At 45.0% G+C, this 20,918-nt stretch overlaps 1 protein-coding gene across 1 annotated transcript; it reads left to right on the top strand.

Moving 5' to 3' along the window:
- Nucleotides 1–9,247: 9,247 nt before the first annotated feature.
- On the top strand, nt 9,248–19,363 carry zgc:64002 (uncharacterized protein LOC393330 homolog). The gene is given in 4 exon segments (XM_046292031.1): nt 9,248–9,335; nt 9,338–9,370; nt 18,203–18,410; nt 18,706–19,363. Coding segments are annotated over 4 exon segments (753 nt in total). The 3' UTR covers nt 19,130–19,363.
- Nucleotides 19,364–20,918: the final 1,555 nt, after the last annotated feature.

Genomic DNA, 20,918 nt, shown 5'->3' with positions numbered 1-20,918 from the left:
AACTAATACAGCCTATCTGGTGACTAACACTAAGACAGGTACAATCACCCACGAAATACAACGCGCACTCAGGCTACCTAAATACGGTTCCCAATCCGAGACAACTAGAATCAGCTGACTCCAATTGGGAATCGCCTCAGGCAGCCAAGCCTAACATAGACACACCCCTAATAATACACACTCCCAGCAGGTATATCTCACTGGTCACCATAGCAACACCCACATGTCACACCCTGGCCTCCAAACATATAACAAAAACACTGGTCACCCCCAATGACCAATTCGTGACATTTGGCCCCCCTTCCAGTTCTCTGACTGCCAATGACTGGAACAATTGCAAAAATCACTGAAGCTGTCCAGACTTCTGGCTCCCTCACCCACTTTAAATGCATCAGCTGTCAGAGCAGGATAATCCATCATCCGCACCTGGCCAGTCCCATCTGATCCCCACATAACTGAGGGGCAGCCCATCTGGACACGAGGGCATCCCATCTGTAACCGAGCAGCATCTGTAAATTGGGGCATCTGGGACAGAGGCCCATCTGGCAGCTGGGACAGAGGGGCATCTGTAACAGAGGGGCATCTGTAAGAGGGGCATCTGTACCCATCTGTACAGCCCATCTGTAAAAGCCCATCTGTACAAGCCATTTACATTACATTTAGCATTTAAGTCATTTAGAGAGCTCTTATGAGAGGAAGCTCGGTACTGAGAGGAAGCATTCACCTTATGACATCCAGTAGAACAGTCAGTACAATAGTGCATCTAAATCTTAAAGGAAGGTGAGAAGGATTACTTATCCTATCCTAGGTATTCCTGGCTGGCTGGTGGGGTTTCAGGTGTCTCCGATCTAGAAGATCTTGGTGACTGGCACTTCTGGCTGATCCTGGCAGACTGGCAGTTTGTTCCACCATTGGGGGCAGACTGCGAACAGTTTTGACTGGGCTGCGCTGGGCAGACAGGAGACTCCTCAGTGGTAGGGAGGGAAAGGCTCTGGCTGCGCTGAACAGGCGAGGCGCACTGGACGCGCTGGGCCGTGGACCACTGGCTACCTATAGACCAGCTAGCTACCTAGAAGAAGTTAGCTACCTAAACAGACCTGCTAGACTACCTATAGACCAGGAGAAGAGACCAGCTAGCTACCTAAAGACCAGACTAGCTACCTAAAGACAGCAAGCTACCTAAAGACGCTGAACAGGCGACGCACTGGACCTGGTGCGTGGCTGGAACTGGTGGACCAGCTAGCACCTACAGGAAGCCTGGTGCTACCTATAGCCTGCTAGGAGGACTGGTGTACCTATAGGTGGCTCTGGATAGCTACCTAGGCGACCTGCTAGCTACCTATAGACCACCGAGCCTGCCCAAGACCACCTGGCTACCTATGACCACTTAGCCCGGCCAATAGAAGGGCTGGCTACCTAAAGACCTGCAGCTGGCTATAGCACCCGCACCTAAACACCGTTAACTACCTATAGACCCATCCGTGTATACCTTTCTTCGCATTGCTGTAGGGAATCCCAGGCGAGGCTATATACACTGGGTAGGCCGCTATATACTTCCCAGTAGTATAATCTATATCATCAGTTCAGATCCTAGTTCATACACTGCTCGGTATATACAATCGAGAGTGGGTGATATCTGTAATGATATATACAGTAGTTGGTAGTAGAAAGTAGACAGGCTATATACAGTAGAGGGGCTACTCATGACTTTAATGAAGCTATATACAGTACATGAAATAACAGAAGAAAACAACAAACAATGAAACTAATACAGCCTATCTGGTGACTAACACAGTAAGACAGGTACAATCACCAGGCTATATACAGTAGAGGGGCTATAACAGTAGAGAGGTTCCCAATACAGTAGAGACAACTAGAATCAGCTGACTCCAATTAGAATCGCCTACAGGCAGCCAAGCCTAACTAGACACACCCTAATAAGTAGACACTCCCAATTAATAGAAACCCTATATACAGGCTAAAGAGAGGCTCAACATATAAACCCATGTCACACCCTGGCCTACCCAAACATATAAGAAAAACACAAGATACAATGACCAGAGGCTATACCACCACTAGAACCTATATACAGTGGCTGGCCCTCGCTATATACAGTAGAAACCCACTGGCTAGGTCATCTATAAGTCTTTACAGTTAAAGCCCCACCTTATCCCAGCTCACTGGTCACCATAGTAACACCCTATAGCACGTGCTCCAGCAGGTATATTTCACTGGTCACCAGTAGCAACACCCACCCGTGCTCCAGCAGGTATATTTCACTGGTCATCATAGCAGCACCCACCCGTAGCACGCGCTATAGCAGGTATATTTCACTGGTCACCATAGCAGCTACCCACCCGTAGCACGCGCTCCAGCAGGCTATATTTCAGGTCACCATAGCAGCACCCACCCGTAGCACGCGCTATCCAGCAGGTATATCTCACTGGTCACCATAGCAACACCTACCTATACACGTGCTCCAGCAGGTATATCTCACTGGTCACCCCCAAAGCCAATTCCTCATTTGGCCGCTATCCTTCAGTTCTCTGCTGCCAATGACTGGAGAATTGCAAAAATCACTGAAGCTGGAGACTTATATCTCCCTACCCACTTTAAGCATCAGCTGTCAGAGCAGCTATATCAGTAGCACCTGTACACAGCCCATCTGTACATAGCACATCTGTACATAGCCCATCTGTACACAGCCTATCTGTAAATATCCCATCTGTAAATAGCCCATCTGTAAATTGCCCATCTGTAAATTTCCCAGCTGTACACAGCCCATCTGTAAATACCCCATCTGTAAATAGCCCATCTGTAATTTACCCATCTGTACACAGCCCATCTGTAAATAGCCCATCTGTACATAGCCATTTACATTACATTTACATTTAAGTCATTTAGCAGACGCTATATACAGAGCGACTTACAAAGTGGTGCATTCACCTTATGACATCCAGTAGAACAGTCACTTTACAATAGTGCATCTAAATCTTAAAGGGGGGTGAGAAGGATTACTATATCCTATCCTAGGTATTCCTTAAAGAGGTGGGGTTTCAGGTGTCTATATACAGTAAGGGTTGATTGATACAGTGTCCTGGCTATATACAGTGAGGGGTTTGTTCCAGTAGAGGGCTATATACAGTAACAGTTTTGACTGGGCTGAGAGGGAACTATATTCAGTGGTAGGGAGGCTATATACAGTAGAGGTGGATGAACAATAGTGCCCTTGTTTGGGTGTAGACCAACTAGCTACCTATAGACCAGCTAGCTATATAAAGACCAGTTAGCTACCTGTAGACCTGCTATATACCTATAGACCAGCTATAAACCTAGTAGACCAGCTAGCTACCTAAAGACCAGCTAGCTACCTAAAGACATGCTAATACCTAAAGACCTATAGCAGTAGAGAGGCTATATACAGTAGAGAGGCTATATACCTATAGACCAGCTATATACAGTAGACCTGCTAGCTACCTATAGACCTGCTAGCTAGTTACCTATAGACCTGCTAGCTACCTATAGACCTGCTAGCTACCTATAGACCAACTAGCTACCTATAGACAGCTAGCTACTATAGACCAGTTAGCTACCTATAGACCTGCTAGCTACCTATAGACCAGTAGGGGCTATATACAGTAGAGAGGCTAGCTACCTAGGAGACCTGCTATACCAATAGACTATATACAGTAAAGACCTGCTATATAACAGTAAAGACCTATATACAGTAAAGACCTATATACAGTAGAGACCTATATACAGTAGACTACCTATATACCCGTAGAGGGGCTACCTATAGACCTGTTAGCTACCTATAGCGATATACAGTAGAGAGGCTATATACAGTAGAGAGGCTATATACAGTAGACAGGCTATATACAGTAGAGAGGCTATATACAGTAGACAGGCTATATACAGTAGAGGGGCTATATACAGTAGAGAGGCTATATACAGTAGAGAGGCTATATACAGTAGAGGGCCATATACAATAGACAGGCTATATACAGTAGAGAGGCTATATACAGTAGAGAGGCTATATACAGTAGACAGGCTATATACAGTAGAGAGGCTATATACAGTAGAGAGGCTATATACAGTAGAGGGGCTATATACAGTAGAGGGGCTATATACAGTAGAGAGGCTATATACAGTAGAGGGCTATATACAGTAGAGAGGCTATATACAGTAGAGGGCCATATACAGTAGACAGGCTATATACAGTAGAGAGGCTATATACAGTAGAGGGGCTATATACAGTAGACAGGCTATATACAGTAGAGGGGCTATATACAGTAGAGAGGCTATATACAGTAGAGAGGCTATATACAGTAGAGAGGCTATATACAGTAGAGAGGCTATATACAGTAGAGAGGCTATATACAGTAGAGAGGCTATATACAGTAGAGAGGCTATATACAGTAGAGAGGCTATATACAGTAGAGGGCTATATACAGTAGAGAGGTTATATACAGTAGAGAGGCTATATACAGTAGAGGGGCTATATACAGTAGAGGGCTATATACAGTAGAGGGCTACATACAGTAGAGAGGGCTATATACAGTAGAGGGGCTATATACAGTAGAGAGGCTATATACAGTAGAGAGGCTATATACAGTAGAGAGGCTATATACAGTAGAGAGGCTATATACAGTAGAGGGGCTATATACAGTAGAGGGGCTATATACAGTAGAGAGGCTATATACAGGAGAGAGGCTATATACAGTAGAGAGGCTATATACAGTAGAGAGGCTATATACAGTAGAGAGGCTATATACAGTAGAGGGGCTATATACAGTAGAGAGGCTATATACAGTAGAGAGGCTATATACAGTAGAGCTTGGGGGTAAAAGCAAGAGCAGTGTCTGGGTTTTCCTTCTTAAATGTTAATAAAAAAATAACATATGGTGGATAAAATGTGTTTATGGATTTTTTAGTTTCTAAATGATGTTCTTCTCTTTACATGTTCTAGTGCTGATCTGGCAAACACACACACACACACACACACACACACACACACACACACACACACACACACACACACACACACACACACACACACACACACACACACACACACACACACACACACACACACACACACACACACACACACACACACACACACACACACACACACACACACACACACACACACACACACACACACACACACACGCGTGTGTTATTCCAGTTCATCAGGTTTTCCATAAGGGTGTTGTCACAGGACTCTTCTTGGGAGATCGGGCACGCTCATCGGGTCCAGCTGTAAGTACTCAGTCACTCATGCTGTCCTCCGACATGCCACAGTATTGCATTTAAACATGTGTTACTATGAACTACTACTTTGAGCGGTTAACTATTTTGTTCAATGTCTTCTCTCTTGTAAATGTGATTTTTCTTAAAATTGACCACATGGTAACCGTCGCATGTCACACTGCCGGCTGGTGTTGCGCTTCCTGAAACAGCGCTGCTATGACATTTGGAGATCTAGGCTACAGTCCCGCAATCATTCTGCACTTGCCTTGTTTCAAAGTTTCCTATCTGGAGTTTAACGTTTTCCTACATTTATAAAATCATTAGTAAATTATTTATTTCTGTAGCCAGTGAGCGAATGAAAATAGCCAGGCGCGCCTTGTAGTTGTTTCTACAGAACTCCCCAGAATACATTCTGTATCCGGACAGCTGGAGTTTATTAATACATCCCCTTACCCTTTCGGCACGCTGCATTGCGCGCTCAGCGTGGACCAAGAAATCGCACCTATAAAATATTTCTGGGCGCAAGAGGAGCAGTAGTGTCAACGAATCACTGCACGGAGTTGAGAAGGTCTGTCAGTGGGCCAGTATGGGATTTCTCTTTCTCCATGTAATACACAGTGGAACAATGCTGTCTGTCTGTCCGATTGTGCCTGTTGCCATAAATGTTGGCATCGCATATCTCTGCATGTTTACATTGATGATACCAACAGCGGTGAATAATGTACACTCACCAGGTCTGACAGAGACAATCTCACAAGGGCCAATCAGCAGTTCCCTACATCCATTTTTTGGGGACTTATAAATGAATGATATGTACCCATTTGATTGTTGAAGATTATGAACTGGGTGGTTTGAGCACTGAATGCTGATTGGCTGACAGCCGTGGTATATATCAGACCGTATATCACGGTTATGACAAAACATGTATTTTTACTGCTGTAGTTATGTTGGTAACCAGTTTATAATAACAATAAGGCACGGCTGCTGTAATTATGTTGGTAACCAGTTTATAATAGGAATAAGGCACGGCTGCTGTAATAATGTTGGTAACCAGTTTATAATAGGAATAAGGCACGGCTGCTGTAATTATGTTGGTAACCAGTTTATAATAGGAATAAGGCACGGCTGCTGTAATAATGTTGGTAACCAGTTTATAATAGGAATAAGGCACGGCTGCTGTAATAATGTTGGTAACCAGTTTATAATAGGAATAAGGCACGGCTGCTGTAATTATGTTGGTAACCAGTTTATAATAGGAATAAGGCACGGCTGCTGTAATAATGTTGGTAACCAGTTTATAATAACAATAAGGCACGGCTGCTGTAATAATGTTGGTAACCAGTTTATAATAACAATAAGGCACGGCTGCTTGTGGTATGTTGGTAACAGTTTATAATACCACGGCTGTAATAATGTTGGTAACCAGTTTATAATAGCTGTGGGTTATGTTGGTAACCAGTTTATAATAGGAATAAGGCACCTCTGTAATAATTTGCTTTAAATGTAACTTAGAAATGGCAGTTTATAATAGAGCTTAGCTCAACCAGTTTATAATAGGAATAAGCCCCATAAGAACCAGTTTAAATAAAACCTTGTTTAATGTTGGTAAAGTTTATAAAACTGTATAGCCTCAAAAAATTTGGTCAAAATAACAATAATATAATATAATGTTGGTAACCAGTTTATAATATAATGGATGTTCAGTAACCAGTTTATATAACAATCGGCTGCTGTAATTATTTGAACCAGTTTATAATAGAATAAGGCAGTGTTTTATGTTGGTAACCATTTATTCATCCCCATCCCCCATCGGTGGTGAGATCAATAAGGCACGGCTGCTGTAATTTGTTATTGTTTAAACTGCTGATTACCACTTTAAATAACTTTATCATGGCTATTTCAATGAAATGACACCGTTGTATTTGGTAACCAGTTTATAATAGGAATAAGTAGTCCTGTAATGTTGATTGGTTTCCAGTTTATAATAACAGAAAGTGTCCGTCTAAATATTTTATTTATAATAAAAAGTTATCTGTTGGTAACCAGTTTATTAGCAAACTCCGGCCCAGGAATAATGTTGGCAGTTTATAACATAATTTTAATTATGGTGATAACAAACTCTATTCCAGGAGGTGGAGTTTATAACATCATTTTATGTTGTGTTTATATACAAACTGCTATTCCAGGAGGTAACCAGTTTATAATAACATCATTTTATGTTGAACCAGTTTATAAAACTCTATTCCAGGTGGAACCAGTTTATAATAACATCATTTTATGGTAACCAGTTTATAATAGGACAAACTCTATTCCCAGTTTATATAACATCATTTTAATGGTGATAATACAAACTCACGGCTGCTGGAGGTGGTATTTATACATCATTTGTATGGTGATAATAACAAACTCTAATTCCAGGAGGTTTATAATAGGTATAACATCATTTTATGGTGATGTTTATATACAAATGTTGGTAACCAGTTTATAATAGGAATAAGGCACGGCTGCTATTCCAGGAGGTGGAGTTTATAACATCATTTTATGGTGATATACAAACTCTATTCCAGGAATTATGTGGAACCAGTATAACATCATTTTATGGTGATATACAAACTCTATTCCAGGAGGTGGAGGTATAACATCATTTTATGGCTGAAATGTACAAACTCTATTCCAGGAGGTGGAGGTATAAATCATTTTATGGTGATATAAAACTCTATTCCAGGAGGTGGTCAGGTATAACATCATTTTATGGTGATATACAAACTCTATTCCAGGAGGTGGAGGTGTAACATCATTTTATGGTGATATTTCAAACTCTATTCCAGGAGGTGGTATAACATCATTTTATGGTGATTACCACAAACTCTATTCCAGGAGGTGGAGGTATAACATCATTTTATGGTGATAAATACAAACTCTATTCCAGGAGGTGGAGGTATAACATCATTTTATGGTGATATACAAACTCTATTCCAGGAGGTGGAGGTATAACATCATTTTATGGTGATATACAAACTCTATTCCAGGAGGTGGAGGTATAACATCATTTTATGGTGATATACAAACTCTATTCCAGGAGGTGGAGGTATATTTACCCTACTTTCACACAGTCAACTTTCTGTTTCTCTGATGTGATGTCTTTACATGAGTGTCTGTCTGACATGTCCAACACGACATTTGGCTTTCCATTACAAACAGCCAATGAGATCTAATAGTACTCCACACAGACTGGTCAGATATCAGTCTGTGGCTATAGGTCTGTAATACAGAGACTGGTCAGATTTCAGTCTGTGGCTATTGGTCTGTAATACAGAGACTGGTCAGATTTCAGTCTGTGGCTATTGGTCTGTAATACAGAGACTGGTCAGATTTCAGTCTGTGGCTATTGGTCTGTAATACAGAGACTGGTCAGATATCAGTCTGTGGCTATTGGTCTGTAATACAGGGCCTGGTCAGATTTCAGTCTGTGGCTATTGGTCTGTAATACAGGGCCTGGTCAGATATCAGTCTGTGACTATAGGTCTGTAGTTCACACACACACACACACACACACACACACACACACACACACACACACACACACACACACACACACACACACACACACACACACACACACACACACACACACACACACACACACACACACACACACACACACACACACACACACACACACACACACACACACACACACACACTTGCAGCAGGGGCTTTAGACAGCCACCCAGGGCGACACCACTCCTGGTGTCAGGGGGAAAAGGGAGGTTTCTGCACAATGGGCTGTAGTATCTAACCGATTGTTTCCCCTCTCTCTCACAGGTACTGCACCTCTCCCACCACCATCCTGAGTCGCACACCTGAACACCCACCAGACCACCTGAACACCTGAATAGCCACCACACCACCTGAATACCTGAACAGCCACCACACCACCTGAACAGCCACCACACCACCTGAACAGCCACCACACCACCTGAACAGCACCATGAACAGCTGCCACCAGCCACCACCCAAAGACCACCTCAACTACTGCCACCAGTTTGCTGCCACCCAGAAAGACAATAGCCACCACACCACCTCTGTCAGCTCAGCAAGACCTTCTCAACAGGTACACAACAGGGACAGTAGATCACTCTGTGTCATTGATTCCAATAATGTAATTTCATTGGTGTGTCTAGGTGTATTGATAAGGTAATTGGTGTGTCTAGGTGTATTGATAAGGTAAGTGGTGTGTTTAGGTGTATTGATAAGGTAATCGGTGTGTCTATCTGTATTTATAGACCTTCTGTTTAGGTGTATTGATAAGGTAGGGACAGGTGTATTGATAAGGTAAGTGGTGTGTTTGATTCCAATAATGCTCAGTTGGTAGAGCATTGCGTGTGTCTAGGGAAGTGGGTTCAATTGACCACCCAACGTAGAATGTATGCACACATGACTGTAAGTCGCTTTGGATAAAAGCGTCTGCTAAATGGCATATATTATTATAGGTGTATTGATAAGGCAATTGGTGTGTCTAAGCATATTGCCACATCTTCAATGTAAGCTTACTAGAAAGCGTTTCCTCAGGCCTGGAGGGAAGCAGAAGTCATTCCGCTACTCAAGAATAGTCAAGCCCCCTTCAAATAGCCGACTGTTACCAACCCTTAGTAAACTTCTTGAAAAAATTGTGTTTGACCAGATAAAATGCTATTTTACAGTAAATAAATTGACAGACTTTCAGCATGTATTGAAGGACACTCAACAACCACAGCACTTACACAAATGACTGATGATTGGCTGAGAGACATTGACGACAAAATGATTCTGTTTTGTTAGATTTCAGATTTTTTATTTTTGTACCCCATTTTTTCTCCCCAATTTCAAGGTTTCCAATTGGTAGTTACAGTCTTGTCTCATCGCTGCAACTCCCGTACGGACTGGGGAGAGGCGAAGGTCGAGAGCTGTGCGTCCTCCGAAACAAAACCCAGCCGCACTGCTTCTTGACACAATGCACATCCAACCCGGAAGCCACCTGCAACAATGTGTCGGAGGAAACACCGTACACCTGGCGACCGTGTCAGCGTGCACTGTGCCCGGCCCGCCACAGGAGTCGCTAGTGCGCGATGAGACAATTGTGTGTCGCTAGTGCGCGATGAGACAATTGTGCGTCGCCCCATGGGCCTCCCGGTCGCGGCCGGCTGTGGCAGAGCCTGGGCTCGAACCCAGAATCTCTGCGCCACCCGGGAGGCCCTCAGTGCAGCTTTTGACATTATCGATCCTAGTCTGCTGCTGGAAAAACGTATGTGTTATGGCTTTACACTCCCTGCTATAATGTGGATAAAGTGTTACCTGTCTAACAGAACACAGAGGGTGGAAGCTTCTTCTCTTCTTGTTTAGCAAGGGGTTGCTTTTTAAAATTTTTACGAACGATATGCCACTGACTGAGTAAAGCCAGAGTTTCTATGTATGTGGATGACTCAACACTATACACGTCAGCTACCACAGCGACTGAAATGACTGCTACACTCAACAAAGAGCTGGAGTTAGTTTCAGAGTGGGTGGCCCTAAATATTTATACAACTAAAAGCATTGAATTTGGAACAAAACACTCACTAAACCCTAAACCTCAACTAAATCTTATTATAAATAATTTAGCAAGTTGAGGTGACTAAACTGTCACGCCCTGGTCGAAGTAATGTATGTTTGACTTCATTTAATTGATCAGGCCAGGGTGTTTTTGTATTGGGGTTTTGTGGGGTGTCATGCATAGTCTATGGCTGCCTGAGGCGGTTCTCAATCAGAGTCAGGTGATTATCGTTGTCTCTGATTGGGAACCATATTTAGGCAGCCATATTCTTTGAGTATTTTGTGGGTGATTGTTCCTGTCTCTGTGTTCGTTGTCACCAGATAGGCTGTATAGGTTTTCACATTCCGTTTATTGTTTTTGTATTGTTCGTGTTTCATCATTATTAAACATGTATCAAAATTACCACGCTGCATTTTGGTCCGACTCTCCTTCGACGGAAGAAAACTGTAACAGAATCACCCACCACACCAGGACCAAGCAGCGTGGTGATAGGCAGCGACAGCAGAAGCAGCGAAAGGAGGAATGGACATGGGAAGACGTTTTGTATGGCAAGGGTTGTCACACTTGGGAGGAGATACTGGCTGGAAGAGATCGCCTCCCATGGGAACAGGTGGAGGCACTTAGGAGAGCAGAGGCAGCCGGAGAGAGGAGCCGATGATACGAGGGAACACGGTTGGCAAGGAAGCCCGAAAGTCAGCCCCAAACATTTCTTGGGGGGGGGGGCTCAGGGAGAGTGTGGCAGAGTCAGGGTTCAGAACTGAGCCAACATCCCCTGTTTATTGCGAGGAGCAGCGATCACAGGACTTCTGGACTTGAGAGGAGATATTGGATGGAAAAGGACCCTGGGCACAGCCTGGTGAATATCGACGCCCCAAAGAAGAACTGGAGGCGTTGAAAGCGGAGAGGTGCTGGTATGAAGAGGCAGCACGGCGACGCGGATGGAAGCCCGAGAGTCAGCCCCAAAAATGTATTGGGTGGGGGCTCACAGGGAGTATGGCTACGCCAGGTAGGAGACCTGCGCAAACTTCCTGTGCTTACCGGGGGGCTAAAGAGACCGGGCAGGCACCGTGTTATGCTATGGAGTGCACGGTGTTTCCAGTGCGGGTGTATAGCCCGGTGCGGTACATACCAGCTCTTTGTATTGGCCGGGCTAGAGTCGGCATCGAGCCAGGTAAGGTTGGGCAAGCTCGGTGCTCAAGAGCTCCAGTGCGCCTGCACGGTCCGGTCTATCCAGTGCCACCTACACACACCAGTCCTCCGGTGGCAGCTCCCCGCACCAGGCTTCCTGTGCGTGTCCTTGGTCCAGTACCACCAGTTCCAGCACCACGCACCAGGCCTTCAGTGCGCCTCACCTGTCTAGCGCTATCAGAGCCTTCCTCCTCTCTGGCGCTGCCGGAGTCTCCCGCCTGTTTAGCGCAGCCAGAGCCTTCCTCCTCTACAGCGCTGCCGGAGCCTCCCGCATGTTCAGCGCAGCCAGAGCCTTCCTCCTCTACAGCGCTGCTGGAGTCTCCCGCCTGTTTAGCGCAGCCAGAGCCTTCCTCCACTCATGTGCTGCCGGAGTCTCCCGCCTGTTCAGCACTGCCAGAGCCTTCCTCCTCTACAGCGCTGCTGGAGTCTCCTGCCTGTTCAGCGCAGCCAGAGCTGCCAGCCTGCATGGAGCAGCCTGAGCTGTCAGTCTGCATGGAGCAGCCAGAGCTGCCAGTCTGCATGGAGCAGCCAGATCTGCCAGTTTGCATGGAGCAGCCAGAGCTGCCAGTTTTCATGGGGCAGCCAGAGCTGCCAGTCTGCATAGAGCTGCCAGTCTGCATAGAGCAGCCAGAGCTGCCAGTCTGCATGGAGCTGCCAGTCTGCATAGAGCAGCCAGAGCTGCCAGTCTGCATGGAGCAGCCAGAGCTGCCAGTATAAATGGAGCAGCCAGAGCTGCCAGTCTGCATGGAGCAGCCAGAGCAGCTAGATCCACCAGTCAGCCAGGATGCGCCAGTCAGCCAGGATCCGCCAGTCAGCCATGATCTTCCAGATCCGCCAGTCAGCCAGGATCCGCCAGTTAGCCAGACTCTTCCAGATCTGCCAGTCAGCCAGACTCTTCCAGATCTGCCAGTCAACCAGACTCTTCCAGATCTGCCAGTCAACCAGACTCTTCCAGATCCTCCAGTCAACCAGACTCTTCCAGATCCGCCAGTCAACCAGACTCTTCCAGATCCGCCAGCCAGCCAGGATTTGCCGGATCCAACTACCTGACTGAGCTTCCTCTCAGTGCTGAGCTTCCTCTCAGTGCTGGGCTTCCTCTCAGTGCTGAGCTTCCCCTCAGTGCTGAGCTTCCCATCAGTGCTGAGCTTCCCGTCAGTGCCAGGCTACCCCTCAGTCCCGAGCTGCCTCAGTCCCGAGCTGCCCCTCAGTCCCGAGCTGTCCCTCAGTCCCGAGCTGCCCCTCAGTCCAGTGGGGTTCTGGGTGAGGACTACTAGGCCATGGTCGGCGGCGAGGGTGGACTATCCTAGGACGCGAGGGGGAGGAACTAAGACATTGATGGAGTGGGGTCCACGTCCCGAGCCAGAGCCGCCACCATGGACAGACGCCCACCCGGACCCTCCCTATTGTTTTGATGTGCGTCCGGGAGTCCGCACCTTAGGGGGGGGTTCTGTCACGCCCTCGTCGAAGTAATGTATGTTTGTCTTCATTTATTTGGTCAGGCCAGGGTGTGACATGGGTTATTGTGGTGTGTTTTTGTATTGGGGTTTTGTGGGGTGTCATGCATAGCCTATGGCTGCCTGAGGCGGTTCTCAATCAGAGTCAGGTGATTATCGTTGTCTCTGATTGGGAACCATATTTAGGCAGCCATATTCTTTGAGTATTTTGTGGGTGATTGTTCCTGTCTCTGTGTTCGTTGTCACCAGATAGGCTGTATAGGTTTTCTCATTCCGTTTGTTGTTTTTGTATTGTTCGTTTTTCATCATTATTAAACATGTATCAAAATTACCACGCTGCATTTTGGTCCGACTCTCCTTCGACGGAAGAAAACCGTTACATAAACTACTTGGAGTAACCCTGGATTGTAAAACTGTCATAGTCAAAACATATTGATACAACAGTAGCTAAGATGGGGAGAAGTCTGTCCATAATAAAGCTCTGCTCTGCCTTCTTAACAACACTATCAACAAGGCAGGTCCTACAGGCCCTAGTTTCTACCTTCTTAACAACACTATCAACAAGGCAGGTCCTACAGGCCCTAGTTTCTACCTTCTTAAAAACACTATCAACAAGGCTGGTCCTACAGGCCCTAGTTTCTACCTTCTTAGCAGCACTATCAACAAGGCAGGTCCTACAGGCCCTAGTCTCTACCTTCTTAACAACACTATCAACAAGGCAGGTCCTACAGGCCCTAGTTTCTACCTTATTAACAACACTATCAACAAGGCAGGTCCTACAGGCCCTAGTTTCTACCTTCTTAACAACACTATCAACAAGGCAGGTCCTACAGGCCCTAGTTTTGTCATACTTGGACTACTGACCACACGACTACAGTCAGGTGCCACGAAAAAGGACTTTGGAAAATTGCAATTGTCTCAGAACAGGGCAGCACGGCTGGCCCTTGCATGTACACAGAGAGATAATATTAATAATATGCATGTCAATCTCTCCTGGCTCAAAGTGGAGAAGAGTTTGACTTCATCACAACTTGTATTTGTGAGAGGTATTGACATGTTGAATGCACAGAGTTGTCTGTCTAAACTACTAGCACACAGCTTGGACACACATACATGCCCCACAAGACATGCCACCAGAGGTCTCTGCCACAGTCCCCAAGTCCAGAACAGACTATGGGAGGCGCACAGTACTACATAGAGCCATGACTACATGGAACTCTATTCCACAGTACTACATAGAGCCATGACTACATGGAACTCTATTCCACAGTACTACATAGAGCCATGACTACATGGAACTCTATTCCACAGTACTACATAGAGCCATGACTACATGGAACTCTATTCCACAGTACTACATAGAGCCATGACTACATGGAACTCTATTCCACAGTACTACATAGAGCCATGACTACATGGAACTCTGTTCCACAGTACTACATAGAGCCATGACTACATGGAACTCTATTCCACAGTACTACATAGAGACATGACTACATGGAACTCTATTCCACAGTACTACATAGAGCCATGACTACATGGAACTCTTTTCCACAGTACTACATAGAGCCATGACTACATGGAACTCTATTCCACAGTACTACATAGAGCCATGACTACATGGAACTCTATTCCACAGTACTACATAGAGCCATGACTACATGGAACTCTATTCCACAGTACTACATAGAGCCATGACTACATGGAACTCTATTCCACAGTACTACATAGAGCCATGACTACATGGAACTCTATTACACAGTACTACATAGAGCCACGACTACATGGAACTCTATTCCACAGTACTACATAGAGCCATGACTACATGGAACTCTATTCCACAGTACTACATAGAGCCACGACTACATGGAACTCTATTCCACAGTACTACATAGAGCCATGACTACATGGAACTCTATTCCACAGTACTACATAGAGCCATGACTACATGGAACTCTATTCCACAGTACTACATAGAGCCATGACTACATGGAACTCTATTCCACAGTACTACATAGAGCCATGACTACATGGAACTCTATTCCACAGTACTACATAGAGCCGTGACTACATGGAACTCTATTCCACAGTACTACATAGAGCCATGACTACATGGAACTCTATTCCACAGTACTACATAGAGCCATGACTACATGGAACTCTATTTCACAGTACTACATAGAGACATGACTACATGGAACTCTATTCCACAGTACTACATAGAGCCATGACGACATGGAACTCTATTCCACAGTACTACATAGAGCCATGACTACATGGAACTCTATTCCTCAGTACTACATAGAGCCACGACTACATGAAACTCTATTCCACAGTACTACATAGAGCCATGACTACATGGAACTCTATTCCACAGTACTACATAGAGCCATGACCACATGGAACTCTATTCCACAGTACTACATAGAGCCATGACTACATGGAACTCTATTCCACAGTACTACATAGAGCCGTGACTACATGGAACTCTATTCCACAGTACTACATAGAGCCATGACTACATGGAACTCTATTCCACAGTACTACATAGAGCCATGACTACATGGAACTCTATTACACAGTACTACATAGAGCCATGACTACATGGAACTCTATTCCACAGTACTACATGGAACTCTATTCCACAGTACTACATAGAGCCATGACTACATGGAACTCTATTCCACAGTACTACATAGAGACATGACTACATGGAACTCTATTCCACAGTACTACATAGAGCCATGACGACATGGAACTCTATTCCACAGTACTACATAGAGCCATGACTACATGGAACTCTATTCCACAGTACTACATAGAGCCATGACTACATGGAACTCTATTCCACAGTACTACATGGAACTCTATTCCACAGTACTACATAGAGCCATGACTACATGGAACTCTATTCCACAGAACTACATAGAGACATGACTACATGGAACTCTATTCCACAGTACTACATAGAGCCATGACTACATGGAACTCTATTCCACAGTACTACATAGAGCCATGACTACATGGAACTCTATTCCACAGTACTACATAGAGCCATGACTACATGGAACTCTATTCCACAGTACTACATAGAGCCATGACTACATGGAACTCTATTCCACAGTACTACATAGAGCCATGACTACATGGAACTCTATTCCACAGTACTACATGGAACTCTATTCCACAGTACTACATAGAGCCATGACTACATGGAACTCTATTCCACAGAACTACATAGAGACATGACTACATGGAACTCTATTCCACAGTACTACATAGAGCCATGACTACATGGAACTCTATTCCACAGTACTACATAGAGCCATGACTACATGGAACTCTATTCCACAGGACTACATAGAGCCATGACTACATGGAACTCTATTCCACAGGACTACATAGAGCCACGACTACATGGAACTCTATTCCACAGTACTACATGGAACTCTATTCCACAGTACTACATAGAGCCATGACTACATGGAACTCTATTCCACAGTACTACATAGAGCCATGACTCCATGGAACTCTATTCCACATCAGGTCACTGACTCAAACAGTGAAATTATAATTAAAAACAGATTAAAATACACCTAGACTGCTGTTGGAAAATGGAACAGTGGGGACTGATGCAACACACACACACACACACACACACACACACACACACACACACACACACACACACACACACACACACACACACACACACACACACACACACACACACACACACACACACACACACACACACACACACACACACACACACACACACACACACACACACACACACACACACACACACACACACACACGACAACATACACACTATGCATACACATGGCTTCAGTACTGTCTAGACTGTAAATTAGTAATGTAGGTATGTGGTAGTGGTGGAGTAGGGGCCTGAGGGCACACAGTGTGTTGTGAAATCTGTGAATGTATTGTAATGTTTTACATGTTTTATAAACTGCCTTAATTTTGCTGGATCCCAAGAAGAGTAGCAGCTGCATTGACAGCAGCTAATGGGGATCCATAATGAATACAAATAGGGTATTTCTGTTTTAGTTTTTTTTATATACATTTGCAAAAAATGTAGGCTTTGTCATTATGGGGTATTGTGATGTCATTATGGGGTATTGTGATGTCATTATGGGGTATTGTGACGTCGTTATGGGGTATTGTGATGTCATTATGGATTATTGTGATGTCATTATGGTGTATTGTGTGTAGCTTGATGAGGAAATATTTGTTGTCATACCCTGGCCATAGAGAGGTTTTTATTCTCTATTTTGGTTAGGTCAAGGTGTGATTTGGACTTTCTATGTTATCTGTTTCTTTGTGTTGGGCCTGTTATGGTTCCCAATCAGAGGCAGCTGTCCATCGTTGTCTCTGATTGGGAATCACACTTCGGCCTTTTTCCCTCTTTCATTTGTGGAATCTTGTCTTTGTTTGTTGCATTTCATTGATTTTCGTTCGTTGAATTGTTGATTGTTTTTGGTGGAACATTTAATATATTAAAGAAAACTTACCACGCTGCACTTTGGTCTCGTTCCGACGACGATCGTTACATTAGGTTTTCATCCATTTTACAATAAGGCTGTAATGTAACAAAATGTGGCCAAAAGGGAAGGGGTCTGAATACTTTCCGAATCCCCTCTATATAATGGACAGTTAAATCCATATCAACAGAGAATGAACGAAACTGTGTTGTTTCTCTCCTCAGGTAAGTACAGGGGCCAGAGGCTGATAGAGGTGGGTACAGGGCCAACCATCCACACGCTGATCAGTGCCTGTGAGTACTATGATGAGATCGTGGTGTCGGACTACGTGGACAGCAACAGGAAGGAGATTGAGAAGTGGCTGAACGCCGAGGAGGGATGTTTAGACTGGAACGCTCACCTCCAGTATGTCTGTGATCTGGAGAGGAAAAGGTGCAGTAATCCTGTTTTTTAGTTTTTTTACATTAACTTACTGGCATCTGGTTACCTGACAGTTACTGTAAATAAAATTAAAAAGTACAGTACGTTACCATACATTCCAAAGAAAATGTACTGTATTTTTACAGTGCAGATACAGGTTAGAAGTTGTACGGTTTCAACTATGGTTAAAAAAATTTTTTTTTTTAAATGTAGGTATCCCTCTTTGCGGTTAATTTCTTTCTTGTAATCGTTGTATTCTATTTACTTATAAAAACCTAATTCTCCTTCTGTCTCTTGCTCTCACCAGAACCCCAGCGATCATCTCAGACACTCTCCGTCAGAGGGTTAAACAGGTTCTAAAGTGTGACATCTGCCTGGAGAACCCGTTCCACCCTGTCACGGTTCCTCCGGCGGACTGTGTCCTCTCCTCGCTGTGCCTGGAAGCGGCGTGTAAGGACCGCGAGTCCTACCACCGCTCGCTGTCCTCCATGGTGGACCTACTGAGGTCTGGAGGGGTCCTGGTCCTGGTCGGGGACCTGGATGAGACCTTCTACACGGTGGGAGAGCAGAGGTTCGACTGTGTCAACCTGAGCGAGGAGTTCATCACCGAGACGCTGTCGAAGCTGGGACTGTCTGTGGAGGAGTTCACTCTGCAGCAGGCTGAGGACCGGAACAGCAACCACAAGTGTGACTACGCCGCCTCCTTTCATCTCATCGCCATCAAACACTGATCACCTCTTGTACGTTTATGTAAGAAACTATGTAACACTCTTGTGGTTGTGTTATGGGTTATTATACACTATAAAAAGAGGGGTTGGCGGGTGGTGGGACACAATGCAGATAGTCCAGGTAGCCATTTGACGACCTGTTCAGGAGTCTTATGGCTTGGGGGTAATAAAAGCAAGAGCAGTGTCTGGGTTTTCCTTCTTAAATGTTAATAAAAAAATAACATATGGTGGATAAAATGTGTTTATGGATTTTTTTTAGTTTATACATTTATGTTCTTGTTTTGTCTAGTGCTGATCTGGCAAACACACACACACACACACACACACACACACACACACACACACACACACACACACACACACACACACACACACACACACACACACACACACACACACACACACACACACACACACACACACACACACACACACACACACACACACACACACGTGTGTGTTATTCCAGTTCATCAGGTTTTCCATAAGGGTGTTGTCACAGGACTCTTCTTGGGAGATCGGGCACGCTCATCGGGTCCAGCTGTAAGTACTCAGTCACTCATGCTGTCCTCCGACATGCCACAGTATTGAATATCCAGCTGTTAGTACTCAGTCACTCCGGCACTCACGCTGTCCTCCGACATGCCACAGTATTGAATATCCAGCTGTAAGTACTCAGTCACTCCGTCACTCACGCTGTCCTCCGACATGCCACAGTATTGAATATCCAGCTGTCAGTACTCAGTCACTCCGGCACTCACGCTGTCCTCCGACATGCCACAGTATTGAATATCCAGCTGTAAGTACTCAGTCACTCTGTCTCTCACGCTGTCCTCCGACATGCCACAGTATTGAATATCCAGCTGTAAGTACTCAGTCACTCCGTCTCTCACGCTGTCCTCCGACATGCCACAGTATTGAATATCCAGCTGTAAGTACTCAGTCACTCCGTCTCTCACGCTGTCCTCCGACATGCCACAGTATTGAATATCCAGCTGTAAGTACTCAGTCACTCAGTCACTCATGCTGTCCTCCGACATGCCACAGTATTGAATATCCAGCTGTAAGTACTCAGTCACTCAGTCACTCATGCTGTCCTCCGACATGCCACAGTGTTGAATTTAAACATTATTTACTACTTTTTATTGTAATTATTATTTTTATTATTATTATTATCTCTCATTTCTTTCCAAAACCAATTTATCCGGGACAGGGAGAGATAGAAACAGACATATGGAACAGAGGGTGTCAGACAGGAACATTCACTCTGCATCCCAAATGAGCTCTGGTCTAAAGTAGTGAACGGCAATATAGGGAACAGGCATTCACTCTGCATCCCAAATGGGTTCACTCCTACCCTGAGACCTGATCCTAGATCACCACTCCTACCCTGAGACCTGATCCTAGATCACCACTCCTACCCTGAGACCTGATCCTAGATCACCACTCCTACCCTGAGACCTGATCCTAGATCACCACTCCTACCCTGAGACCTGATCCTAGATCACCACTCCTACCCTGAGACCTGATCCTAGATCACACACTCCTACCTGATCCTGAGACCCTGATCCTGAGATCACCACTCCTACCCTGAGACCTGATCCTAGATCACCACTCCTACCCTGAGACCTGATCCTAGATCACCACTCCTACCCTGAGACCTGATCCTAGATCACCAGTCCTACCCTGAGACCTGATCCTAGATCACCACTCCTACCCTGAGACCTGATCCTAGATCACTGATCCCTGAGACCACCAGATCAGCACCTACCCTGAGACCTGATCCTAGACC

This window comes from Oncorhynchus gorbuscha, linkage group LG02 (assembly GCF_021184085.1).
Source record: "Oncorhynchus gorbuscha isolate QuinsamMale2020 ecotype Even-year linkage group LG02, OgorEven_v1.0, whole genome shotgun sequence".
NCBI classification, from domain to species: Eukaryota; Metazoa; Chordata; class Actinopteri; order Salmoniformes; family Salmonidae; genus Oncorhynchus; species Oncorhynchus gorbuscha.
Note: the sequence above shows the minus strand (reverse complement) of the source record. Positions and strands in the feature narration are given on the sequence as shown.